Raw genomic sequence first — 27176 nt, forward strand, 5'->3', positions numbered from 1 at the left:
TTCTCTCTATCTCCCTTCCTCTCTCTCTATCGGTAACCATTATCACGTATAAAGTTCTAAACGCATTTTTATTTTAATTATACAGATTTTGTAATAAAATTTATATTTTATTTAACGTAGGTAATCTCGCTAAAGGGTTACGACGATGACACTCCTACCTAGGTTTTTATATGTTTTGAATCATTTATTTATTTTTATATTTTATTTTATTTTTTTTTTTATAATAATTGTACATTATCCGCATCTTATTACTGCTTATATTTCGTTGCAAGCGATACTTATGTAGTCGATAAGATTAATCATAGCTCATATAAATGGTTAATCTCTATAATTTATCGAGGAATTGCGCTCGAATGTGGGACGTATGAAGTGCGCTTTTTTCGTGGCTTCGTGCAATCAGTCCCGTTGACAAATCAAAATACGCGTCTCGCTAGATCTTTTCGGAGATCGCGGAAATGGAGACAAATACATTCCTTGAGTTACGTGAGACACGTAACGTGCCATTATCATACGGTTAGCGGTTCTCCGATGAAGGGAACCCGACCAGAAGTTCGAAAACTTTGTCGAAATATGATCTCTTCGTACCGCGTATCGCGTCGCTAATCACTCAGAACGTATTCAGACACTGAGAGGCGCTTTCTTTCAAAGGAAATAGGTATTGTACGTCGGACAGAAGCTATTTTCGATCTTCGAGGGGAAGTCTATGTAGCTCTATGTAGTTCCAAGATATTCGTTACGACTATGGCATCGAAAAATTGTAATTGTCAGTTTATCAAAAAGTTTCGGCAAAATATACATATGTACAAGAATATATTTTAAGTAGTTAGCGACGCGTTCTCTCTCTCTCTCTCTCTCCTCTTTATCTCCTCTCTCTCTCTCTCTCTCTCTCTCTCTCCGTCACGCAAATTTAGAGCTCGGAAACGTAGCCTTCGACGACGATTCCAGGAGCGAGTTCGGTGGTGACGCTCTCGGAAACGTCGCCGGCGTCGTTGCGATCTCCGGCAGCAGACCAGGCACCTTCCCTACCATACTTTTCCGACATTCTGATCATTTCGTTGGGACTCCACTCGGAGGAGTCTCTCCGGCTTCCGCCGCTTCTGTAAACGACGTTGGACTCGTATTGATCCTCGCGACTGATCGGACGTCCGTACGGAGAGGGCGAAGGAGCGTAGCTGTCATAGACGGCGGTGCGTTTCATCGAGGCACGTTGATGCGGAGTTTTTCTTAACATCGCCTGTACGAATCGTCGATCGTATCGATGAATATTTCTATTACCTATAAGTAACTCGAGCTATCTTTCCTTTTCGCTTACCTGAAAATTGAACGGTGGTTGATCCTCGCCGCCGCCGCCGCCGCCGTCGTCGTTGTTGTTCTGCTTACGGCCGAGCATTTGCAGCTCGTGTATCGGATTTACGCTGAAAAATGAATAGGTAAAATCGCAGTCGACGGACAATTAGCAAGTTACGAACGAACCGATTGCCTGCGACGGCGCTGGTATTTCGATTAACTTTGTCTTCGAACTCCCAATCGTTTCCGCTGTCCAAATTATTCCTGGCTCGACCCTCGGTGTTGCGAGGATCGTAACTGCGACTCGGCGGGACTGGTGACGCTTGGCCGAACGGGATAGGAGGAGGGGGTGCGTTCTTCTTAGAGCGTATCGAGCCGATGTTCTCGTAATTATTCTAATTACGGTATATTCAACGCTGAGATAGTAACAGAATCGTTTAACGCGAGGTGGAATCGATGTGGAACTTACCGAGCGAGGATTATGAGCGTTAAAAGATCGTGCGGGACTACGGTCGATCGCGGCTTGTTGGTATCCGGCGTTGCCGACTTTGGCCCGGGTCGAATCTTCCGGTGGACATCGGACCGGGACATTCGGGTCTCTGGAAAACGGAGTGTTGATCAAACTCTGTCCCTCGCTGCCCGACGGGCGTTGTTGCGCCACGCGATGTGGCGAGTTCGTCGTTTGAACCTCGACGTCTGAAAAATGCAGAGAGATCGGATCGAGAATGAGTTCCCCTCGAGCGAGTCAGTCCGACGACCGCTATTTACTCTTTCCTCTTTCTATTATTTCTTCGTCGACGCACGAAGATCGTTTCGTTCTATTCTTTGCTTTTAAAAGAGATCGATCGGAAGAAGATCGGATCGCGCGACCGGCCTCCCTTATCGTTTCAATTCAAAGTTTCGTCTTAGGTCGTTCCGGCAAAGGGAGGATGAGCGTTCGCGTATCTGCGACGCTTGGTTGCTCGTGCGCGCCAACGCGGGATGGAGAGAGCGCGATCGATCGAGTTTATCGAGAAACGGAAGGAGAACGGTTCTGGTGGAAACGGTCGCTGCCTATTTGTTCGAACGTTACTTCTCTCCATATTGGCTAAGTCCGATAAATACGAATTAAAACGAGGTCTTTTCGAGTTTGGCGAAGAGAAGCTTACTCAATGGTTGACTTAATTTTGTTTAGCGCTTGGCTGCTTTTACTGTAATATTCCTTTCTTCGGGAAGAATCAGAGCGTGAACGAAGTGAAAGTAGTTGCGCTTCGTGCTCGAAGGTGCTTCGTGGAAAGAGGACGAAGCGACGAGTGATCCGAGCTTTTTATCGCGCGGCCGGGAGATGGAACGAAAAGCGATAGGCACCTCTGGTACGACCGTCGCTGTTGGGCCAAGGCACCGTTTGTCTCCTTAATGGCGCGTCCCAGGGCTCGTGCTCGTCGTCAGACACCGAGGTCGACATGGATCTGCAGAACGTATTTCTCAATTGACGTCAAAGCTCACCGAGTGCTTAGACGACACTTATCTTCGATAGAGACATACGTCATACAACGAAGGAGAGATGTACGTGCGACAAAGATCAGAGAAGAGACTAGGACAAGACACAGACAAACACAGGGCTACGGGCGTAAAAGGCAAGCGTAAAGAACGAAAGGTGGAGCGTGTCGTTCGCCGATCGCAAAAACGTTCGCGATGCAGGAGCTCTCTCTCTCTCTCTCTTTCAGATCTAATCGAATCTAAGTCTTCCTCCGTATTTTCTTTCAATCGACTTCGTACGTAACAGTTGTCTATCGGAACCCCTGACACGATAGTTTTTGCATGCTCGGGATTAGGACTGGGGTGGAAAGCAGAGAACGCTTTACTGTAGACTCACCCTGCGCTCTTCTTTTTCCCCGAGGGATTCTTCATGTAACTCGTATCGAAGTATGGCATTTCGTGATAAATGTCGAAGGGTAGCTTGTGAACTTGGGGTGGTTTCATCTGGCCTAAGTATGCGGATGCTTTAATGCCCGGGTCGATTTTATCTAAGGGTATGCGTTCATTCGTCGCTTCTAGCGTCCCCGCTGTCGCTTGATTGAACAGGTGTACCTAAAAAGGATAGATTCGAGAAAGGTATAGACATATCGTTTTTTTTTCTTTTGCCTTTTTTTCCGAGACTAGTCGTCGCCGAGAGCGACTCACTTGTTGCGAAAATTGCACGAGGTCTTGAAAGCGGGCTGCACGGTAGCGTAGGAGGACTTGGAATATGCTCTTCGACCTCCATTTGCTGCTGTAGAATTTGATGAAGTCCTTCGTCTCCTGATCCATCTCTCCCTTCATCAACGGAGCCATTTCCTTCCTCACAGCATGGCCCCTGTACGCTGTTGCAGGTTCGTCAGATTTTCGATTCGACAAATCGATCTTTCTCCCTTCCCCTTACCTTTCTGTATCATCAGCGCAGCTTCCTCTTGCGTCATGTCTATCGACGGCTCCTTCTTCCTTATCGACGCTTGCTTCACTAAAACGATACCCGTTAGAATCGCGCGAGAAATATCGTCCTTACTCTCGACGTCCTCTTTACCTACCAACTTGTTTCTTCAGGTTGACCACTTTGTTCGCGATGTTCTTGCGCGCCAAGAACGCTCTCATCATGCACTGTACCTTGACGATCTTTTTCACTTGGGTTTCGTACAATCGCGATAAATATTCCTCGTTGTAATACTTTAGAAATACTTTAGTTTTCCCGATGATCCATCCTTCCATCTTCAATCTTACTAAAAGCAGTCGACAATTGTCCTTCGTTATCTCTACGTTCTCGTCAAAGTCAAAGGCCAAAAATTTGTATCTGCGAGAAATGTCAATTGTTATCGGAGAGTCTGGTCATTTCGTATCTGCGTCTACTAGGTCTTTACTGGATATAGAAAAAAGGATAGAACGAAGGGAGAACCTTCGAAGGAATTCCTGAAAGGTTATTCTGTATGGGTAGCCTCGTTGTCTGGCCTTGGCGGTGTCCAATACGGCCAGTGCTCTGATCTGTTGCCTGACTACGTCGCGATAGAAGCCTTGTGGTGTACCCTCGAGATCGGCACGAATGCATCTGACGAAGTGTATACCGCCGCTTCCGCCGCCCACCAGAAGGCTCTTCAAAATTTCGAGACTGGTGGATCGAAACGTCGCCGCGCAGGTTCTCATCTTGCGAGTTTGCGAATATTGTCCCTTCGAAGCAGTGTTGTATTTCTAGCGACGAATAGAAAGGACAAAAAGGAAGCGTCTCGTTAACGATCGATTTTCGAATCGATATCTTCAACTTCGATTTTCTTACCCTGAGTTTCGTAGTTTCTTGCATGATGACTCCCCATTTACTCTTCGGCGTTTTCTTCTCCTCCGTTTTCGGATCGTCCACCACTATCGTAAGATTACCAGCTTTCGTTAGTTTGTTCGTGAACATATCCTTGACGGTCTCGAGAGAGGACTGTCTCAGAGTTTCGATCATCTCCGGTGGAACAAAGTCGCGATTCTTTTCAGAGATCTCGCTCGCGTCGTATACGATTTTCCCGGTGTAATGAGCTATGGTAAATTCGTGCGAGCTTATCTGTTTGACATGTATGCCTTGTATTCGTTCTTTTATCTTTCCGAATATATACTGAACGTCCTGCAGTTGCCTCGACGCTTCGTCTATAATGTGAAACAATCCATTGTCCTTTCCCATCAGTCGATCGATCGCGTCCTTGTTGTCGTAGAAATGCAATTTTTGTACCGTTATGTCCTCTTCTTCTTGCTCTTGCTGCAAAGTTAAGAATAAGACGAAGCGCTCTGAATATTAGACCGCGAAATAAAATCTTTCTCACCATTTCCCAAGCGAATATTCGTTGATTGTAATGGCATTGCATCTGTTCGTTGGTGGTATTCACGAACAATTGTTCGATGCGGTTCACCGCGAAGCACTCGAAACCAAATAGATCGAGCACGCTTATGGAATACTTGTCACCGCTGAAAACGTAACGAGGCATGAGCGAACGCGCGAGAACGAAAGAGAGATCGAGATTTTAAAGGCGGGTAAGTAATTCGAGTGCGTCTTACAAAAGAGTACGAGTCACCGTGAATTTGTGGTTCATCGTGTTGATGAGCCAATCCACGAGTCGTTGATAAATCGTATTCGCCAAGACGTCTCTTGCCTCTTTCGCCTCCTCGCACGAATGCTTTTTGCGAACGGCCGCTCCTTTTCTGATCAGGCAATAGTTGATCAAAGCCCAAGAAAACTTTTTTGGATCCACCTCGAGCAATTCCGCGACTGAAATTTCCAAGTGGGAGCGAAGAGAGGTGTTGTGAGAGGAAGAAAAACAAACTATTATCGCGAAGTGATCGGCGTCGTCTCGTTACCTCGGTTTGCCGTTTCGTTGCTGTCCATCTCGGCCTCGCCGTTGCTATCTTCGACGAATCTGATTTCCCCGAGCAACAAGATAGCCGCTAATATTTTCCACATCGTCTCGCAGTATTCCTCCATCTCCATGATCTTTAGATTCTCTTTCATAACTCCGAATCTAGTTACGTTTCCGTCGGGATCGTTTCTAACTTTAAACGATCGTTTTCGTTCGTTGCCCTTCTCGCTGATTCGAAGATATCGCATTCTCCTTCCGGTTGGAAGATAGTATTGTCTTAATTTTCCAGCCGCGTCGAGGCCATCGTATAAGTAATAAAATATATGAAAGTTTGATTGATTCCTGCAAGTTAATTTATTCGTGAGAGGTGCAGTTTTATACGCGTATATAGAGACCTTTGCGAATCGAACGGTATCTCGACGGCTACGAAGCCTGTAAAGTAGCAACCCTTTCTACCTTGAAAGTTGGCACGGTCGTGGGTAACAGGGGCAGTTGATTGAGCAGGCTTATAAGCTTATAGGGTCTTCCGATAGAAAAGATTCTTACTCGTAAGTAGAATTATTGGAAAGTAGAAATATTTTTTTACGTTCGAACGAGCCGTCGGGATTCGTCGAAGCGGTTAAAGTAAAACGAACCTGTCGCGCGTCGAAACGCGCCACTTTTCCAATTGATAGAGCCAAAATATTGCTCCGGACGCTTTCCCGGAGGAGCCATACGTCGTTTGCGTCTGTAGCACGCATCTCGTCGAGTTTGGATTAAGAGGCGTCGCGGCGTTGCTGAATACGTGAATCACCTTCAAAGCTTTCATTAGTCTAGCTCCGGTGTCTTGCAAGCTCTGAGAATAAAGATGAGAAACTTGGTAACGGTCGTTGCTACTTCAAGAGAGAGAGAGAGAGAGAGACGTGTACTCGCCTTTCCGAGGAACATGAGATGTTCGATGGCATGCAGCATGTTGGTCGTTTTACCCGAGTTACTCTCGCCGGCGAACAAAATGTGTTGAGGTTCCTCGTTGTGAAGAACGTCTTGATAAGCGCTATCCGCGACGGAGTAAACGTGAGGTGCATTGTCGGAGCGTGATTTGCACTGATACTTTGCATGATCCTGGGAGATATCGATGCTCGTTAGTTTACGCGTGCGTTCGCGATCCCACGAATTCCTTACCTGAGCTCCGTAAATGTCGTATCTCTCGTTGGGATTTAGTATCAGAAGAACGTCCCCGACGAACGTATGAAAGTGGCCCTGCTGTAGTCTATCCTGCAACTCGTCCAAGATCGCATCCTCCGTCAAAACTTCGAGAGCCGCGAGATCTTCCGTGAACATCGCTTCCGGTGGGTTGGTTTGATGAGTCTGACCGGAGAAAGCGAGAGCGTGCGTAATCGTTTTTTTTTTAATTTTTGCACATCTTACCTTTAACAAATTTTTTCGTACGATCGCTTCTGGCTGCCTACCCGCTTTACCCTTCTCCAAAACGTCCATAGCCAGTGCCTTGATTTCTTGGGTCAGCTGTTTGCGATCAAAACGGAGCGTAACTTTAATCGTCATACAGATAATCGTCGTAAGTTTCCGGAGAACGAGACTTTACCAAATAATCGTTTTCCGGTAGTTCCGCCAGGAAAGGATGTTCGATGATTTCGGCCATGAACGGTCTGTTGTCGGGATTCTTTTCTAGACATCTGCGAGAAAGCACGTTCTCATCGAGCATAACACGTAAGAGAGATCCGAATGAGAGTCGGATAGACGGAAGAAAGGAAACATTACGTACTCGGAAATAAAGTCGTTAAAATTTTGCGACCAATTCGACTGTCTGTAGAGTGTCGGCGGTGGATTTCTGACGATCTGAAAGAGCGCGCGAGTAGGATGCATATCTTGAAAGGGTGGTCTGCCGTCTGCCAATTCTATCGCCGTTATGCCGATCGCCCAGACGTCCGCGCGACTTCCGTATCCGCTATCGGAGCCACCGGCCTTACTGGTCACCACTTCAGGCGCCATCCAATTCGGCGAGCCTATACAACTATTTCTCTTACCAAGCTCGCCCTTTATCATCCTCGAAAGACCGAAATCCACCAGTCTGATTTCGCCCTCCTTCGTCAGAAGTATGTTGCTGCCGCGGACGTCTCGGTGAATGACGTTGTTTTCGTGTAGATGTATCAACGCCTGAAAAACGCTCAAGTTTTACCGATTGCGAGTAGCGGTGGATAAGATGGAGAAGAAGAACGCGGAGGAGAGGATGATGCTTTTGGTACGCGGCATCTTTGGCGCCTCTCGAGAATCCTCTTTATAGATTTACTGCAAATTGAACGATCTATAATTTGCGGCCTGCCGTCTCTGGCTGCGTAACAAGCGATGCCAAGTTGAAAGAGAGAGAGAGAGAGAGAGAACTTGCGAGTTGGCATGCGCATGAAATCATTAATACCCGACTCATCGGCTAAACCGTGCGCGCTCTAAACCGTCTCTTACGTCGTAGAAAGTTCCTTCAAGAGCGTGCCTCTTTTTCTTTCAACCTCCCATCGCGAAATTTTGGATTTATCGAGAAAAGGAATATTCGGGCATGACGACGACCAGAGGAAAATAAGAGATATAAATAAATAAGATGAGCTAAGGCATTCCGTCTCTGTGCTCGTTCGCCACGACGGAGGAGCATTTCTTTTCGCTCAAAGCGAATCGGGGGAAGCGAGCGGAGCACCGCGGTACGCTTTCGCGGCCATTTGTTTCGCGTGTAATTTGCCGGCATTAAACGTCAGCGTGGTCTGATTTACCGTACGAGCGAGCCTGCTCGAATCGCTACCGTGCCGCGATGGAACGCGCGTACTCGCGATGTGGAAGGGTGAAGGGAGAAGGAGAGAGAGAGAGAGAGAGAGAGAGAGAGAGAGAGAGAGACCTCCCAAATACCGCTTTCGTTGCTTCCGAGTTGACGGAAGGACGCTTCGACGCGTAGCGGACACGGAGCATGTACGTACGTACTAACATAAATACTTAGGTTACTCGGCTTCGTTAAAAGGAGGAAACGATCGAGAGGTAAGACAAGGACCACACATAGCGCGTAAAACGATTCGAAACGGAAATGGGCGTTTACCTGTGGCGTGCCAGTCGTCCGTGTATCCTGCGACCTTACGTTTTTCCAAGCTTTTCATTTTTTTCCTCACGCTTCCTGCGCAAAGTATGACTTTAAGGGCCGTTCGTTCGTACGAACGTTCTCCCGCCGCTGCTAATTATACCTCATAGGATCGTGTCATTGTAAATCCTTGCCCTCGGATCTTGCTCTCTATCGGCCGTTACCGCCAAATGATAGCTTCGAACGCGCGTTCTAAGATCTACGAGGTACTACTTTCATGCATCCATCCTTTTACCTTTCTATTCCTTATTTGCTCGTCGTCCTGTTTTTTTTTTCTTTTTCTTTTTTTTTTTTTTCAATAAGCTTTTAGCCAGTAGCTCGAGAAACCCTTGAAAGCGGAGAGTGGGAAAGGAAGAGAAGTCACGATGGTCTCGATAGTCTTACCCGATGATCGTAAGAGATTCAGAAGGAATTCAACCTTCTCTCGCGATCGGGTATAGTAGACGCTGGATGGAAAGGCAGGGAGCCTTTCGTTCGCGAGCTGCTTAATTAGCGAGCTATCTCGGCCGTCTTATTTGCGATTTATGCGCCAAGGTACGCGGTCGATCGACTTAATATCTTTCGCTAGACGTTCGTCGAGTTGCGAAAAGAACGTTAGGAATCGTTCGCTCTCTGTTCGCAGATAAATATCGTTTTACTTTACTTTGTTCGGCTCACCTTGATTACCTCCTTAAGTATATAAGCTATGTGTTCCTCGCGCATCTTTTTGTTCGAAGCGATGAGACCTCTCACCAAGTCCATTACGGATCCGCCTTCGCAGAGCTAGAAAAAGAATCGAAGAAACTCTTAGAATCGAGACACGTAGACAGGTGTATATACCTGCCTACGTACACGGAGAGTCCTTAATCTAATGCCCTTAAAGAAGAAATTACAACGGCAAGATGCAATTCGTAGTTCATTTAGATCGTGTCTCTATTCGAGTCCAAGGTCCCGAGAGTGCCGCGATTGAAATACCTTCGTAATTGCGGAAGCAATCTGGACCCGGAGACTCGAGATCAACGTTTTTCTTTTCATCGCGCGTTAATCGTTCCATCTTTCTCGTCTCTTATCCTCTCCCTCGTCTCTCCGGCCGATATTTGAAAAAAAGAAAAAGAAAAAGAAAAAGAAAAAGATTTGGAAAATGGCGAAGAGACGGGGATTTCGACGATTAATCGAGCGTTTCGCCGCGTCTTCGTTGCGCTCGTTCGCGATCCTCCGGGCGGTCAAGGGGCTTCGTAAAACGCGCTGCGATATGAAATACAACCGGCGATAAATCCTTTCCACGTTGTCGTTCGCGCAAAGCGCATCTTTTCCTCTCGTTCCTCATCCCTCTCCCACCCATCTTCCACCCTTAATCATCTTACTCTCGCTCCTCCTACCAGCGAGCAACGTTTCCCTTTATTCGATCGAACATTTTGTTTTTGTTCGGCTATCGTCTAGCTGTAGGATCGCGAGACTCGTTTCGCGCTTGGATATCGTCGATCGATCAACGAGCCGCGCGGCTCTTACGTCGAGCATCGTCGCTTTATCCGAGATAAGTAATAATATTTTGGGTTCGCCGTGGAGGTCCGCCCGTAAATTAGGGCCGCGACGTGCCAGGCCTCACCTGCGTACACGAACGAGTTTAATGATTGTTTAATGGCCACGCGTGTCGTAAATTATCCGTGTATTCGACCGTCTCAAATGCTTGAAATTGCCTTCTGCTCGAGGCACGGCCATATACGCGGCGAGCCCTCGCTTCTGGCCTCGTTTCTCTCCTTTCCTCCTCACCTCTCGACCTCTCTCCGAGTGCCCCTTCTCTCGGCAGAGAGGGTGAGAGAGAGAGAGAGAGAGAGAGAAAATTACGACGTTAGAGAGACTCGGGCCGAATTTCCTCGCGAGATCGCCGATAGGTAATGACGCGACTCCGACGAAATTTAACGAGTTACGAGGATGCAAATCGTACGGGACCGACTCACCTCCATGACGAACCATATTTGATCGTATTCCGTCTTCTTTCCCGATCTCCTTCGATAAATTCCATAAAAGTCTGGTAGGTTGGGATGTCCCGCGAAATCTCGCAATACCCTATACTCTTCGACGATCAAGGCCTGCGTCTCCGGCGTAAGCTTTTGTATCTTGATCGCCACTTTTTTGCTGCCTGCAAGAAGGGTTCGCGTCGATGAGTAGAAATTCATTGTTCAAGGCGGACGGGACGAACGAGAGAGTTTGCCTACCGGCTTGTTGGTCGATCGCCTCGTAAACGTCGCCGCAGACTCCGGAACCGATGACTTCTTTGAGGGCATATCTCTTTTCCGGATCTTGTATGCTGTCCAATCGTTGAAGAGTACCGTGACCAGCCGTGTTTTTCTCGCGTATATCGAAATCGTCCTCTTCTTCCGGGTCGCGAGGTTTGCCGGCGCGTCTCCCGGCACCGGCGGACCTTCCCCTTCTGTCGTAATCGTATTCGTCCATCGCAGGACGATCGTCTCGATTCTCTTATCTATGACCTGAAACGAGTCCTATGGTTTAATACGGATGCCCGATGGTCAGATCGCGTATCGGAAATAATTATCTGCTTTCGTAAAAATATGTAAAGTATTGGCAAAGAGCTCGCGATTCTCGAAGGAGTCGACGACGAAGCGGTTTTCAGAGTGCACGTACTACGGCACTCGATGATTCGCCGATGCGTAGAGGACCGTGTCGCATCGGCCGCCCTCGAGGATGACTCTTCGAACGTACTTGGAATATTTTTAAGAGACTTTGCCGTCGCCATCGCCGCCACATCGACGACGACTGCGACGAAGCTGGCTCGGCTTTCGCTGCGCTTCCATCACAAAGCCGAGTGCTAATTATATTCATTCTCGAGAGCCGCGTGAACGAGAGGTAATCGCTAATTAGTAGCTTGCCTTCCTCCCGAAAACTTCGACAACTTCGAGAAGCCGAGATGTCGGAGGACGAACAGAAGACGAGGAAAATAGGATTTCTTCGTTGTTTCTTCGTCGTCGAAAAATATTGGTTACGCCGATCACAAAACGATCACGTAATGACGTCCGAAACGAAATAACTAGAGTTCGGCGGATCGCATTTTTTGCCATTCGTCGTTCGGTCGAGAACGTCGACGGTCGAGTAAGGTTTAAATTCGCTCTCTCTCTCTCTCTCGCGCGCGCGCGCGCGCGAGACGTTCTACGACGACGATGGTCATGCGGGGTACTTGTGGGGCTACGGAAACATCGTAGGTGGGTACATATCCCATTTATCGGATCTGGGGGATTACGTAAGATTATTTAACGTGTATACGGATCCGCACGGCATACCTAGGTAGATATGCGCGCTTCGTGACAAAGAGTAGCGATCGTTCGACGTTGGCTCGCCCTCTCCTCCACCTCCTCCTCCTCTTCCTCGAATAATCGTTAATCAAGGATGATTCTTATTCATCTCCCTGCGTTATTCTCTGGCGATGTCTCATTCGTTGTTTCCCCTTTATCCGCGTCATTTTCTTTTTTATCGTTTTTCGCTTCGCCCGAAGAATCTTTTATCTCGTTTCTTCCGACGTTCCTTCGTCCATTCTTTACCGCGCAGTTGATAAGCTTCACCGGCACGAAAAGCTCTCTCCGCGAAAGCTCTCTAATCGGATCATCGTTCAAAGTCTCGAGTCTAGTTTCCAGTCGACGATATTTCGCCGATGTCTTTCGACGTTGGTGTCACCCTCGAGAGACGGATTCCTACGTACGAGATCGATCGTCGAGTCGACGAGTAACGAAGTAACGAAGCTTTTCTCTCCACTTCTCGTTGATCCATTTAAACCTCTCATTAGGTTCGCGCGCGAAACTTTCCCACAAAGCGTACTTGGACGACCTTCTCTCCAACCTTCTTACCCTTTTAAAGAGCGCGAGTTCTGGTCCCCCTCTTGGATGCGTACGCGCGCGACAGAGCGAGAGAGGGACGGGTAGAAAAGTCGGATGAGGATGGAAATGAGAGAGGAGAAAAAGAAGAGAGGGGACGACTCGAGGCGAGTAGCACGAAAAAGTTTTTCTGAAATCACGGGCCGAGTCGTCCTTTCCTCCCTCGACTCCACCTTCTCTCCTCTCTCCCTCTCTTCCTCCTCCTCCTCCTCCTGCTGCTTCTTCTTCTTCTTCTTCTTTCCGACGTGGCGTGCAGTCGAGCATCAATAATTTAGCGCCCTGTCGTACCAATAAACTCGCGACGGTGGACAAAGCGACTAGTAAAAGCGACTGTGCGAGAGAGCGAGAGCGAGAGCGAGAGAGAGAGAGAGAGAGAGAGAGAGTCGCCGGACTCGCTCGCTCGCACGATCAGCGTGCTTTTCTTACGGTCGTTCACATATAGTCACCGCGACGCGTCTTTTCTTCGCCTCGTCCTCTCGCTCGTTCTCTCGCTCTATGTCTCTCTTTCCCTCTCCTCGATTACAAGCGGCAAGAAGCGGCATTACACGGGACACGCCGCGCCGACAAATCGACGGATTATGCTGGACGAGCGTCGAGCCACCGCGAATAAATGAATTGGCTAACGATGCTGACTTCCCTCTTTTCTCGCTTCTTTTTTCAAACTTGGAGCAACCTCTCTCCCTCTCCCTCTCTCTCTCTCTCTCTCTCTCTCGGTCTTTCTCCCGATCGGTGCGAACGGTACGCGATGGGGAATATTTACAAGAATTCGCGGTAAACGGAGACGTTCTCCGACCTTTTACTTCTCCTACGAATTTCTTCTTTTATTTTTCTTCCAAATAACGATAATCGAAAGAAGGATGCCTCGTCGTCGAAAGACGCTCAATTTCCGTAGGCGACTGTGGGAAAGTCGATATCTCGTGAAGCAGAAGGAATGTTGTTAGTCCCGCGAATCCTTGGGAAGAAGTGGCCGAGCCACGAAGGTGTAACGGTAGGAGGAAGGAGGAGGAAGACGAGGAATCGTTTTCGGGCGAGCTGGTGCCGTTCGAGTTCGACCGCTTAGTTTCGACCGCTTGAAAAGGGTTCGACGCTCCCTTCTCCGGGATACGTCGGTGGAAACCAGCGACGAGCGACTCCTTCCTCGTTCTCGGGAACGAACGACTCTACGTTATCGTCTACGTCGTCTACGTCGATTTCTAGTGGTACGAGTCTAGCGATAGGGAAACCAAATGTTCCGAGGCGTCGTGGTCGCGTCGATAAGTGAGCGCGCGAGCGCGCGTGCGGTAACGCGAACCTGGAAAAAGAAAGGTTCGATACGTCCTTAAGGCGGTGACGAGAGAGTCGAACGTTTCTTGTCGCCACCACCTTGTCCATCTTCTTGTCTTTGCGTCGTCCGCCTTTTACAGACGGCCGGAGATCGATCCTTTCGGCAGATAACGCGTTCGCCTCTTCGGAATTCCACGGGACGCGAAGGTGTCGCTCTTTTCGCGCGTTACGCGTCGCTTTCTCTCTGTCTCTCTCTCTCTGTCTCGCGCGCGCCGCAGATCGAAAAATCCTTCTCGCAGGTCCGATCGTACGTTATTTCCGTCGGAGGGCTTAATCGCTACCGGGAATCTCAGCTCGGTTCTTCTTCCTCGAAGCTCATGCAACATTTAACTTCCCCGTACGATCTCTCTTTGCCTCTCCTTTCTCCTCCCCGACTTTTGCCCGAACCTTCCGTTTCAGCTAGAACGTCCGACTTTGTTTTATCGTAGAAGAAGCTCGCTCGCTTCTTTCAGCGGAGAAAAATTTTCGCGCGAGGGGCACTGAAACGATCGAGAAATACGATGTGGCCGAAAGCGGAGGACTAGTCGTTGGTCGTTTTTGTTATCCACTTGTCCGCGAGCGTCGAGGGAAACGATCGCGCGTACAGGCCTCTCTTCCTTCTCGTTCGATTCACCACTCTCGTCGCACGTCTCTTTTTCTACGCATCCTCACAAAATATTGCGGAACACGTGTTCCGGCACCTCGAAGACGAGTACCGTGGAACGCGAAGAAGAGAAGGCAACTCGATCCTTTTCCCTCCGTCCGGTTCGTCGTATTTCTTCTTCCTCCTCCTCCTTCTCTTCTTCTTCTTCTTCTTCCTCTTCCTCTTCTTCTCCTCTTTCTTCTCGTCGCTGACGACGAGAACGGCGAAAGGGAGATTCCTCAAACGTGACATTATCGACGGCTCGAAGTAAGACGCGATAGCTTCAGCGCTTCGCTCGATCGAGACCGAGCTTCGGCGGGGAAGATAGGACGGGTGAAAACGTTGAAAAGACGTCGAAACGTTGGAACGGAGAAAAGTAGCGAAAGGTGCGAAATGCGGTTAAGGGTAAAGCAGCAAGAGGGGAAGCGAGAGTGGTCTCTCAACCGACTCGCGACTCGCGCTCGGCAACTCACCTCTAATTAAGACGTCTGGCAGGTCGCGCAAGCCCTACGGCGTCCGGCCTCGCAGTGCTCGCAGTAGAGCTCGACTACGACGACGTCGACTACCACGGTCGGTCTTGGCGTTAGATCCGAAAGGGCGTCCCGACGAGCTTCCTAAAGAACGTCCCGACGAGCGCCCCAAACAGCACCCCAAACAGCGCCATAAACAGCGGCCCCAAAGAGCGCCCCCAAAGACCGCACCGACGAGCCGCACGCTGGAGTGCGAAGGGGGAGAAGACTGGGGCTCGTACTCGGGAGAAGGGGCGCTTGGCTTCCATGATCCAATAACGCCGACTTAATTAACTAACTGCTAACTCGCAAGCTTGTTAGCTCATTGATCTCGTTCCCAGCGCGTAGTCTCTGAGTCGTCTGCGCCGAAGTAGAGTCCTTGCGAAATTTCTCTCGATAATCTCGGCCGAGCCGTTCCTTTCGCACTTTCCTACGATTCGGCGGACAATGGAGCGAACATCTGGAAAGGTTCGATAAGTCGGCGAATTTGGGATTACGAATTTGCCTCGCTAAAGACGGCTTTTGAAAGGCCAATCGAGGTACGATCGCTTCTCTTTCAGGACGATGTGCTCGTTCGAGGGAGGTAAAAATGCGCGTTCGCGACGGCGAGCATCGTGCTCGCGCTTCTAATCTCGTTGCTCGGATCGATGCTCCTTGAAAAAGATCTCTGCAGGGTCGCGATAAATTAATGCGCTTTATCGCGGCTTCTTCAGGGTCCTGCGGTACGACGGCGGTCAAAGGGAGCCGCTCGCGAGTTCGCGAGTCGAGATCAATGCGGATACGCGTCTCCGTCTCTCGGCTCTTCTTGCGACGAACTTTTTTTAGATTTTCATCGAGCACGTAAGAGCATCGGCCCGCCTTCGCCGAGACTACCTTGATTACGGCGCGTTTCGGCGCGTCAAGTCGCACATCTTCTCGCACGTGCAGGAGCTATTTACGAGCGAGCGAGCGAGCGAGCGAGCGAGCTAGAGAGAGAAACCGACGCGCTGACAGTGTCATCAGATGGTTTTTCTATCTAATCGTAATTGCGCTTCGATTAGAATCGAAGACGTCTCCGAGGTACTCGTCTCCCATGGCGAATAGAGAAAAAGAAGTCGGATCGCAAAGCGGAATCTTGCTATCTCCGGGAAAGCCAAAAGGATCGTGGGAGGTTAATCATCGAGGAGCGACAAAGCTGATTCCGATTCCCGTGGATCACGTAGACAGAAGCGAACGAAACGCGAACCTTCCTCGTTCCTCTGCTCTCACCCCTTCCTTCATCTTCGTTCGTTTATTCTCTCATACAAAATCAATAAGCTCTTCCTCCTTTCCGTTCCTCGCTTGAGCGAGCTTCTCTCTTTCGCCACCCTTTTTATCTCCCCCACTTCTTTCTCCTTCCTTCTCGTCTTCGTTGGCCGGTGAAGCGCGCGACGCGCAAGACGAATCGTCGTCGATCGGACGATAAAGCTTGTACCGGTCACACTTCGTATTATTGGCGGCTAGAATCAAAGGACTAGGTGCATCTACGCGCGCCGAGCCGCACGTATACGCGAACGTCTCCTCCGCGAATAAACATTCTGCGGGCGTAGCTCGCGTTCTCGGCAAAAAGCGTCAGAACGGATCTCGAGTCGTCGCCGTCGTTGTTTCCTCCTCCTCCTGCACCTTTTCCTTCGCCTTTTCTTCGACGACGAGTATTGGGAAATGAAGATGATGCTACAACGACGACGACGACGACGACGACGACGACGACGACGAAGACGAAAACGAAAACGCAGACAAAGACGAGGATGAAGACGAAGACGAAGACGGCGAGCTTGTAGTTTCGCATCTTTTTCATGCCTTTCTCGCAGGGAATAAAAAGGATTGGCACAGATTTTTGTAAGGTTGACTCGCGAGTTAATCCATCGGTCGATCGATGAGAAAGAACTATACTTGTGGCCATCAACGGAAGAAATTAGAACATTGGAAAAAGGCTTCAATTATAGGAGAAACAAACTGAAAGGGGTTCCATAAATGGGTTTATTTTTCAGATACGTCGGATCCGAGGGATAAAGCAAATGAGCTAGATGAGGATTACAGGAACTCTCTTTATTGTACGCGTATAATTAAATCGTATATAATGTACGCGCGCGTTCTCTCGCACGAACGCGCGCATACGGCTTGATTCTAATAATACTGCGACGGAGGTGTAGAGTGGGTTGGAAGTTAAAGTTAAATATTAATTAAATAGAACGTCGATATAAATAAATTAAAAGTTTTCTTACGATCTACGATGATTTTGTTTATGTCTAATGTAATTCGCGACGACGGTCGGGGTGGATCGCGGATCCGTTAAATCGCATCGGAATCGGCTTCGAACGAAATTGGCTCTGAAAATCCAAAGGTAGTTTCGCGCGCATAGTTCGCAACAGGACGACTCGGTTAGAGTTTCACTTGCAAACGGTGATCCACTCTTCGACGGTGCAATTCTGACACTGAACGTAGCAGCACCAATGAAACTTGCACCTGCACCTTTCGGTGCGCCTTTGCCTGACGACGTTGTAACCTCTTCCGCAGCATAGGCTGCCGCAACCGTCCCCGGCGGAGCTCGTCTTGTTGCACCTACGTCCGGCCGTGCCGGGAATGTCCGCGGCAGGATCCCTTTCGCAAAAGTTTGGCGACTTTTGATAATAAAAGAGCTGCTTCGCGAGATCCCGCGGTTTCCTTTTGCGCCCGGCTCCTCTCTCCCGATGCTTCCTCTGTCTCTGACGATCCGGTCTTCTTCTCCTCGATCCTCTTGCTCTGGCCAACGGCGTGACGCTTCCGAGATTGCTCTGCGCGACCAGGACGGCGTTTCTGAAACGATCTTTGAGCGTCTTGCCGACTATTCGAAAGTCCGGCACCACCTTCCAGCACGTCTTGAGCTCGCACGAACCGGACATGCCGTGACACTTGCATCTCACTTGCATGTTGCTCGCTACCGACTGAAACACAAGTCAGAAGTTTATATAAATGCGAGAAAGGACCGTACGCGAGCGACGGCATGACTCGTGAAAAACGGCGAATCTAACTTGGTTTCTTTTAGACAAAGAGGTGTCGCGTACAAAACAGTTAATGAGTCTACGGCTGGGTGGTCCCGCCCGAGGCTTCGTCTTAATAACGTCGAGGGCCGAGAGCGAGCGTGGAGAGCACCACGAACGAGGAAAAGAGGAATAAAGAGAGAGAAGCCCACCGTCCTCTTCTCTCTTCCTCTCCCTCCCTCCCTCCCACCCTCTCTCTCTCTCTCTCTCTCTCTCTCTCTCTCTCCTTTCTACGCTTTTTCTTCTTCTTCTTCTACTCCTCCTTCCTCTTTTTTCTCCATTCGTGCTCCCTACCCTCGCTTTGGCTTCCGTCATGGGCGGAGTTTGAACGCGGACCACTAAAAAGCTAAAAACTTTGAGGTTGGAGGAAGAGACGGCACGGCCGTGATTTCGTTGTAAGAAATAATCATCGATCGTCGAGGACAAAGAAAAAATAGTCGTCTTACCAAACGTCCTGCTTGGTTGTTGTGCAAGTTAACGGTAGACTGTATGTCGCCGGCCTTCTCGCGAGAGTCTAGGAACTGTCTCGAAAACTCCATGCCGTAATCGAGATTGTGAGAGCACCCGCCCCATTTCCATTGGGTGCCCCTGGCCTTGGCCGGCGGTTTCGCTTTGTAGCTGGACGGGTCGCATCCGCAGGAGAGCAGTCTTCCCATGCTGCAGGCGCGCGCCACGCTATGAGCCACTCCTGCTGCCGATATCGCGTAAGCGAAGGCCGTCTCTCTGTAACCTGCGATCGAGCTTCGTATCATGGGCGTCAAAGTTGTGTACCTAAGCCGAAGATCGGAGAATTCTTGGAGGGTACCTCGTCCACGTCGCGTTAGCAAATTGCCGCTCGGAAAACAGCCAGGATAATATACGCGAAGCGGACGTTCTCCTTTCTCGCGAAGGGAGTACGAGCTTCCGTAGAAGGAGTTACAAATGGCGATCGCGGACAACCTCCCGAGACAACGGTTCGAAGCTAGATTATTCAGCCGTCCGTCAAAACGAAGCGTGCCCGTCCTACGTATGAGCGCGCTCGTCTCTTTTCGTCTCTCGAACGGCACCTTTCGCTTCCCTTCATTAGCGATCCTTTCGAGGATAGATCCTGAGAAAGGGAGACCGAGAGAGAGAGAGAGAGAGAGAGAGCAAGAAGCGGAGTGACGCGAGCGTGCAGCACCCTGGCTAGCCTCGGCAGACGTTCGTTAAGCGATGCGACGTCGAGCGCAGTTTTTCTTCGGGCCCTCCCGCGTCCAAGGTCCTCCCGTCGTCGCGAGCTCTCCTCCTTGGAGTCGGATTGACGGACGGCCGACCGTCAAACCGCAGTGGTGGCTGTCAACTTACAAACGATACGACACACGAGCGTTGCCTGCCTGCCCGAGCAAGATTCGAAGGGGCCTCCTCTCCTTCGACAATGCCCACATTACTCTACCCTTTCTCCTGCCTCGAGAAGTTACTCCGAAGCCATGGATACCGGCCGGCCGACCGGCATTTGCAGTATTCATGAGGACGAGATACCGAGGAGACGCGCTAAAGGCGCTCCTAAAAGGATTTGTGGCATTCGTTCTCGACACCCGATGAGGCACCACGCTGCTGCTACTCCGTCTCTGCGCTCTCCTCCTCCCCCCCTTCTCCTCCTCCGCGAAGACGATTCTTTCCTTTCTCCCTCGCGAGGGGATGCGAACGAACGAGGATGCAAAAGATTCCAGAAAAGGAAAGAGATACGCTTTGCTCTCGAGTCTCCTTTCCTTCCAACGCTACCAGGTATTAATAATTCCGTTTGAGTCTTCCTTGAATCGCAAAGATTTCCAAGTGGCAAGTGGCGCGTAAGCTCGGACGCGATGCCCATCGAACCTTACCTTCTCTATATACGGATATTGGTAGGAACCGTTTTATAATCGTCCGAGTTGCGCGAGATCGCGGAGGTGCGCACCACGGGGACTCGCAATAAATCCTCCTGCGAGAGCCGTGCGTCTCTCGTCGTGGACAGCGCGGCCGGAAGGACAACAGAGAGAGAGAGAGAGAGGGAGAGAGAGAGAGAGAGAGAGAGACAAAGAGAGAAAGAGTCTCTTCGCTCTGCGCTTTCTCGATTCTGGGACACGGTGACGAATGGCGAGCCGATCCCCTTCGGCAAAGTTCGCGTCAGACCCGAATCGCTGCTCTTAGATAACTCAATAGATACGGAGGGCAAGGGAGTAGGAGCGTCGAGTACGGGAGGTCCGGCTCAAAGACTCGCCACGAAGAACGTCCTCGAGTACGGATCGAACCGGTGCAACGAGTTTCTTAATTAATGGCCTTGCGATAGATCTGCCTTTTATATGACGATCGCCTTAGAAGGGAGCTTTCTCGCGCAGGTGGCGCTCGTTTCTTGCGATTCGTCGCGACCCTCGTAAATTCTCGCGTTCGAAACGATTTTCTCCGAATTAATCGGATTATCCTGTCGCTGGTAGAAAAGGAAGTTTTCCGTTTGGAAGGAGACTGGAGATTTTCATCGACGAAATCTACTTGTGCGGGCTGTGCGCGTTCCTTTCCGTTAGACGTTTCATCTCTTTTCTTTTTTCTTCTTCTTTCTTTCTTTTCTACACAAAAAAGTAAGGAAGGAAGGAAGGCAGGAAGGAAGGAAGAAACGAGAGAATAAGAATGAGAAAATAGAGAGAAGCGTGTCCGAGGGATTTAACGGCACGATGACCGGCTTCGAGACGTGCTCCCGGACTCGAAATTCGACACGCTGGATTTCTTGCCGACCGTCCGTTCTTCGAGCCGAGCTACGATATAGACTTTAAGAAGCAAAGATCGTTCGCAATGGCCGCGACTCGAAGTCCCGTTTACCTGGATTCGTGGAATTCGCCGCGCTTCGATCGGGAGACCCGTGATCGTAGGGGAGCCGGCACGAGGACTCTATTTTCGAGTCGTCTCCCTGCGTCGTCGACGGCGATCGTAGGAGAACGGATCGGAGGAGAATCGGGTGAGAAATTCCACGTTACTCTTTTCGTTACGACGGGTTTATGGTTTTACGTAACGCAGGAAAAAACGAGGGAATCGACACCTCGACGTAGCCGGCCGTAAGAAATCGTAGGGTCGATGGAAGAGGCGAGATAACGACGGCGCGAGCGAGGGCACGAGAGGGAGCGAGGACCGAGGGGAGAGAAGGCTGGTCCGAGGGCCTCCCGCTCGGCGGAGCTCAAGCTTTCAGGTCAGGTGCGCCCGATGTCGCGCTCTCGCGCATTCGTCCGACACGATATATGTTTCCTCTTTCGGCGCACGTACGCGCCACGACGAATTTATATGTCACGCTGGTCCAGTGGCGAGGCCCCCTCCAAACCTTCTTATGGAATTGGGACAGGTTTTCGACGCTGCCCTCGTTGCCTCCGTTAGCAACGAGCCAACGAGGAAGACGCGCAACCGTGGTCTCGTGATTTAACGAAATCTCGCGTCTCTCGACTCTTTTCTACCTCTTCGAGCCTCTAAGAAGCTAGAGCATCGAAGTTGTATCAGGACGTTATTACCTCTTTGTAGGAGCACGCTGCTCTGCTGCGTTCTGCTGCTCGGGGTGAGGGAGGAACAGTTCCACCTGTGCCACATGAATTGATGCTGGCATTCTAATATCGCCATCTGTAGTCCCTTCAGAGCCGCTACCGTCACGTCCGGGTTTCTGTGGCAGAGTTCACGTTGCTCCTTCGTCAATCCAGGTATTCCGTTGCAAACGACCGCACTGCCGCTAACCCAATCGTCCACCGAATTGCTCATCAAACAACTGCCGCTGCAAACGAAGATGTAGATCTTTTTATTAACGGGACACTTTGAGATTTATCGCCTTCGTACTTTGCCAATTTCTTGGAATCGCGAGAAAGCCGATCTTCCCACGGACGCGTTCGATCGGTTTGAGTGATTTCGGTCGTACGGAATGTCCCGCCGCGGAGATTCCTCTTACGATCGCGGTATGCCGTGATCTCCTTCCTACCCACCCTTTCTCTCCCTCCCTCCCCCTCTCTCCTCTCATCAAGGCTCGTTCGACCTCTCGCTTTATCGGATTCTCGATCGCGAAGGTTGCTCGCTCCTGAATCTTTCGTCGATCGATGGGATTCTCTTGCGAGATAGGAAAATCTAAGAGAAAGTGCACCTGTCTCTCTCTCTCTCTCTCTCTCTCCCTCTCTCCAAGTTGAAATTAATTAATCGACCATCAGGCAGATGCCGTCGCTTAAGATAACGCTCTAAGAGCTCTTCTTCCGAGAGGCAAAGGCCGTTATCGCTACGACGACGGTAGCGGTGATCGTGCAGGAGGAAGGAGCCGCGGCTCGATGATCTGTTCTTTGAAAGCGCTTCGCACCTCTTGACCTCGGTCTCGTAAAATCGTCGAAAGGAAAACAGACGTGGACGGTATGGTCGAAAGAGAATGGTTAAAAAGTTGGAGAAACGTTCGAGAGGATGATTTCTTGCGGCAACCGGCGCGCTGGATTCGACGGGGGGAGGGGGACAGGAGGAGAGTTATCCGGGTTCGATTCGGTGCTTATGCGCGCGTAGAAATTAGCCGAGGAGCTTCTCTGCCGAAGTAAAAGCTGCGTATGGCACCCGTGCGGAGTAAGAGAAAAAGAGAAAAGGAAAGAATAGGGGGTATGTCGAGGACGGCACGGCACGGCACGGCACGGCACGCTGGTAAAAAAGGAAGAAGGCGAGGAGCTCGAGACAACTCGGTTTCTGCGGAGTGTGGGAAAGGATGGCGAAGGAGGGTGAGGCTTTTTAGGGTCGTCGAGGTTATTGAGGGCTCCCATTACCGGTACATCCTTGCCCCTACGCTATCTTTCGCGCTATTGATGATCTACCGAAAGCAGATTAATGATCTTAACTCGCTCAACAAATTGCCGAAGACACCGTACGGACGGTCGAGCCTATCAACGGATTCCTTTTGCTACCTCTCGACTTCTTCTCCTTCCGCTACCTCGGTCCCTTCTTCGCGTCTCGCTTCTCGCACAAGAAGCGAGACAAGCGAGACGCTGCTTAAGGAACTCGTCTTTGCGTTACCGTCATTCTCATAGAAATACCGCGCGTTCGTTGGCTCGATTCGAAAAGATAAAGAGTCGTAGATCGACGGACGAATCGAATTCGTAGAACCTTTGCCGAGATTTCGCCGCGCGTCGACGCTGGATAGGATAGGCGCGACGAGGCGCGAATCTTGCTCGCTTTCGATAGTTCCCTTTTTCTTTTCCCTTTTTTCCCTCGCTTCGCTCCCTTTATTTCACGTTCGCGAAGGAATACGAGGAATAATCTTCGTAGAAGGTCGTCGAAGAATCCAAAATGGCGTCGGTGGTGCAAGCGTTTTACTCGATCCTTCCTTCTCCTCCCTCTTTCTCGTAGCTCGATAAAAGAGAAGAAGCCGCACCGCGGAATTTCGCGTTTAATGGGCCATGAGACAGGCGTGCTTGCCGTGGTCGAGAGAAAACTCGTTAGCGACGACTCGCGAGAACAACGGCCGGCTATCGGCTCGGTCTTTGCTATTCTCTCCGAGGAACGTCGCGAAATTAGTTCGAGTCGAAGACGAGGAATCAAGGAGGGAGGGAGGGAGGGAGGGAGGGAGGTAAGATAAGTAAGGAAGGAAGGAAGGAAGGAAGGAAGGAGCGGGAGAGCCAAGGATAACGTTCGCGCGTGTCGTAGCGCGGAGAACGGACGGAGGACGCGCGTCGCGCGAACCAGTTTATCGACTATTATATCGTCGAGAACGTAATTCAATGCCCCGTAGCGAGTACATCGCGCATACATTGTGCGCGCACGTTCTCGCGTCCTGCACCGGACACACGAGTCGGTGCAATTATTTACGACGAGTCGGCCCGAGCAAGGGGATTCCGGCGAACGTGTATCGGACTCTCTCGATACCATAACGAGGAAGAGCTACGTCGCTCGGTTAGCGCCAAATAACTATGTCTCTGCGACTCGGATATCCTACGACTCGCGCTTACTCTCACGAGTTATATCGGCTTCGTGTTATAAAAGCTTCGACGATCTATACGTCATAGACAGAAGGATTTCAGGATCTCGGGAATACTATTCGGAGCAGCGTAACCACTTTCGACGTCGACGTCTCTATCGATGACTTACCGAGAACGATCAGGAACGCGCTTAAATCTACGAAAGATCGATGGGAAAAGCCGACGAATCGATTTACGCTCTTTATCTATGTTCGAAATCTCGCTCGCCTTGATCGCCGATCGTCGACTCGATTTTAGAGACACCTGCGCCAATTTCGAGCGAAAGTACCTACAACTTACAATGTATTTCCATAATGAAAGGAGATCGATGCCGAAATTTAAGAGCGCAATTTCGACGTACGACGGCCTCCGGTGAAAGAACGAGTTTTCGAGCGATACCGATATTTATACTTTATAGCGTGGTCACGAATCGCTACTTATTTTGGAAGAATCGTATCCGTAAAAAAGAACCTTACTTTGCAAACGTCACGTATTCTTACGGCATTCCACTGGGACGAATTATACTTGTAAAACAGCGCTTACGCGCGGAGTAGTACGCCGTCGGAAGGTTCAAGCATCGGCGGATATAAAGCGATCGAGGGCTGATCGAGAGGCTTTAATAAAGTCGTAATGCAAGCTTGATCCGAAATTCGATACGTAAACGAGAGACGAGAAAGAGGATTTAATCTCTCTCCCTCTCCCTCTCTCTCTCTCTACGAATGCGACGTGCGAACGAATTGCGATCGGTATCGCGCGCAGAAGCGTTAAATAAACAGAAACGACGAGGCAACGGCGCTCGGTAAAGACGTCGGGAAGACGAGACGAGACGTGGCGAGAGGAAACGAGACGAGACGAGACGAGACGAGACGAGACGAGTCGAGTCGGTGGGCCACGTGGCTCGATTTAGCGATAAAGTCCTTACTCACCGGCGATGCTCGAAGAGTAGGAGAAGAAGGGCTACGGTGCGGGCGATTCTAGCGGCGATTCGTGCGACGATTTTCCTCGCGATTCTAGCCGGAGGTCCTTCGTAGTAGGTACGGCCTGCTGCTGGTCGAGACGAAGGCATCCTGTCATCGCCCCGAGGACGTCTCTTTCTCTTTGCGCGCGCGTTTTGCCCACTTTAAAGAGAGAGAGTCGAGTGGGAGCCCTCGTCCAGGGGTGCACACCCCTAGCACCCGAACGGAAGGACCCCTCGCTTTACCCTATCCCCTCTCCCTCGAACTCCGCTTCGCTCCGATACGGCTCCGAACGCTCTCTTACTCTTCTTAGCGCGCGCGGTGCCTGTGATCAGCAGCCTGGCACGCGTCGAGGACTCCTCCTCGCCCCGGGCACCGGCGCTTCTCCTTTGACGTTCTCTCCGATTCGAGAGCTCCTACTTTTCTCGAGGGTCGTTCCGAAAACTACCCTGCGACGATCGGCCGATTCTCCCCCTCTTTCTTCGAAAGCCTCTCTTCGATTTTTGCCTTCGAGCTTCGTACCCTTGCTCTTCGTAGCCTCCTCTTTGGTATCTCCGAGAGCTATTTCTCTATATCTTTGGATCAAAAATACTGTACTTGTGCTCCTTCCTGAAAGAGCGAGGAGAGAGAGGCAGAGAGAGAGAAAGAGACAGGAGGAGAGGGAGAGAGAGAGAGAGAGAGAGAAAGAAAAGAAGAACGAAGGAGCTAGAAGGGACAGGACGAGCAAACGTTTCAAATCAGCTCGAACTTTTGTCTAACGTGACTCGCGTACGTTTCTTTGCGATCGAGCTTGGTCGCAGCTTGAAAACACCTTGACATTTCTTCCTTTTTCTACGGCGATGACAGCTCTGACGGCAACGTCGACGAAGGGTACGTCCGAACGAAGACGGGAGGTAAGGTCCACCTGTTCGATGGTGGAAACAGGGACGAGCGTAGCAACATCCTTTTCCGTCAAATATTTTCCAAACTTTTATCTCGGCCCGTCCTTTTTCTCGTTCCTTCCACCCTTATTGGATGGGCCGAAAGTAGCCGGAAAAGCAATAGCACCTTCGGCAACCACCACCACCTCCACCACTACCACGACCGCCACGACCGAGAAGAAGCACCACTCGGAGCACGAGCACCTCCTCCTTTCTTTTCTTTCCTTCCTCTTCTTCTTCTTTTTCTTCTTCTGCTTCTTCTTCTTCTTCTTCTTCTTCTGCTTCTTCCTCTTCTTCCTCTTCTTCTTTTCCAAACTTATTCTCGGAGCTTCTACGACGACCGTATTGCTCCGCACTTCCGGTATGCGTGCGCTCGCGGCGAAGTGTCAAGCTTAAATAAAAGAAAAGTCGCCCTCCGGCTCCCTCCCACACACTCCCTTCTTCCTCTTCTCTTCCTCCTTCTTCCCCTCCCTCTGCCTCCACCCCCACCTCCACCTCCTGCTCCTCCTTGATCTCTCTCTCTCTCTCACATTCGCTCTCTCTCTCTCTCTCTCTCTCTCTCTCTCCTACTCTTTCTGTCGTGGGCGCGCTCGCGCTTCGCCGCGCGTCTATCTCTCGGTTCGTTCGTGCAAACAGTCGAATGCAAACTTCCCGTCCGGCTTACTTAGCGAGGACGCTAACGATGACGACGACGACGACTGTGACGGTGACGACGACTACAACGATGAGGCAAGGAGACATGTAACGAGAAAATAAATCGAATAAGTAGAAGTAGAAGTAGAAGAAGCTGGAGGAGGAGGAAGAGGAGAAGGAAGAGGAGGAGGAGGAGGAGGAGGAGGAGAAGGAAGAGGCGGGAAGAATAGATCGAGAAGGATCGAAAATAAAGGAGCTAGGAGATAAGGTGGAGGAGGGAAGGGGAAGAAAGAGGATCGTTAGGAGCGATACGCCGAGATTCGCGCACTCGTTATTCGCTTTTTTTCTCCGGATGCTGGCGTCGTCGGCGCTGTTGCAGCTCGGAGAGACGGAGATAATCTGAGGATCGGTGGCTCGCTCGAGAACGGCGCGCCACGCCGGCGACGAGAGAGTAGAAGAGCTGTCAGGATGATCGGCCCGTCTATGACGAACTCGGTGCGCACGGCCCCGCGTACCCTTTCTCACCCACCCACCGTCGATCCGTCCGTCCGTCTCTCTATCCTTCTTGCAGGGAGAACGACGAGAGGGCTCTCGACTGTCGGAGGAACCAACGAACCCCCACCATCGGCGCCAC

General features: G+C 50.4%; 2 protein-coding genes across 7 annotated transcripts; both read right to left on the bottom strand.

Moving 5' to 3' along the window:
• Window positions 1-871: 871 nt before the first annotated feature.
• LOC127064671 (neither inactivation nor afterpotential protein C) lies at window positions 872-15277 on the bottom strand. Of its 6 annotated transcripts, none has more exons than XM_050996070.1 (24): window positions 15021-15275; window positions 10935-11207; window positions 10677-10858; window positions 9397-9501; window positions 7390-7781; window positions 7210-7300; window positions 7035-7130; window positions 6789-6974; window positions 6540-6728; window positions 6263-6462; window positions 5629-5969; window positions 5329-5539; window positions 5097-5238; window positions 4571-5032; window positions 4196-4485; window positions 3834-4093; window positions 3689-3766; window positions 3451-3629; window positions 3143-3357; window positions 2635-2735; window positions 1757-1983; window positions 1474-1682; window positions 1313-1415; window positions 872-1234 (listed from the first exon to the last, which is right to left on the bottom strand). In XM_050996070.1, the coding sequence occupies exons 2-24, from the start codon at window positions 11170-11172 to the stop codon at window positions 908-910; spliced, it is 4824 nt and encodes a 1607-aa protein (XP_050852027.1). In that variant the 5' UTR covers window positions 11173-11207; window positions 15021-15275; the 3' UTR covers window positions 872-907. The 6 variants fall into 6 exon arrangements, 5 of the variants coding, with proteins under 5 accessions (XP_050852027.1, XP_050852028.1, XP_050852029.1 ...); XM_050996071.1 differs by lacking the exon at window positions 15021-15275 and adding an exon at window positions 11607-13901; XR_007781752.1 differs by having other exon boundaries at window positions 1187-1234; window positions 1757-1886; window positions 15021-15276.
• A 1799-nt stretch (window positions 15278-17076) lies between these two features.
• On the bottom strand, window positions 17077-27004 carry LOC127064681 (protein Wnt-10b). The gene is made up of 5 exons (XM_050996121.1): window positions 26871-27004; window positions 24960-26625; window positions 21580-21833; window positions 18541-18824; window positions 17077-17998 (listed from the first exon to the last, which is right to left on the bottom strand). The coding sequence occupies exons 2-5, from the start codon at window positions 25097-25099 to the stop codon at window positions 17465-17467; spliced, it is 1212 nt and encodes a 403-aa protein (XP_050852078.1). The 5' UTR covers window positions 25100-26625; window positions 26871-27004; the 3' UTR covers window positions 17077-17464.
• Between the last annotated feature and the right edge of the window lie 172 nt (window positions 27005-27176).

Source organism: Vespula vulgaris, chromosome 6 (genome assembly GCF_905475345.1).
Source record: "Vespula vulgaris chromosome 6, iyVesVulg1.1, whole genome shotgun sequence".
Classification (NCBI taxonomy): Eukaryota; Metazoa; Arthropoda; class Insecta; order Hymenoptera; family Vespidae; genus Vespula; species Vespula vulgaris.

Coding starts and splice junctions, on each gene's coding strand:
- LOC127064671 (XM_050996070.1), bottom strand. CDS start 11,172: ATGGACGAATACGATTACGACAGAAGGGGAAGGTCCGCCGGTGCCGGG. Junction 9,502..10,676: donor AAATATGGTTCGTCATGGAG/GTGAGTCGGTCC, acceptor TTCTTTTTCTAG/CTCTGCGAAGGCGGATCCGT. Junction 4,094..4,195: donor TTTCAGGAATTCCTTCGAAG/GTTCTCCCTTCG, acceptor CATTTCTCGCAG/ATACAAATTTTTGGCCTTTG.
- LOC127064681 (XM_050996121.1), bottom strand. CDS start 25,099: ATGCCTTCGTCTCGACCAGCAGCAGGCCGTACCTACTACGAAGGACCT. Junction 21,834..24,959: donor CTACTCTTCGAGCATCGCCG/GTGAGTAAGGAC, acceptor CTTCGTTTGCAG/CGGCAGTTGTTTGATGAGCA. Junction 17,999..18,540: donor ACAACCAAGCAGGACGTTTG/GTAAGACGACTA, acceptor CTTGTGTTTCAG/TCGGTAGCGAGCAACATGCA.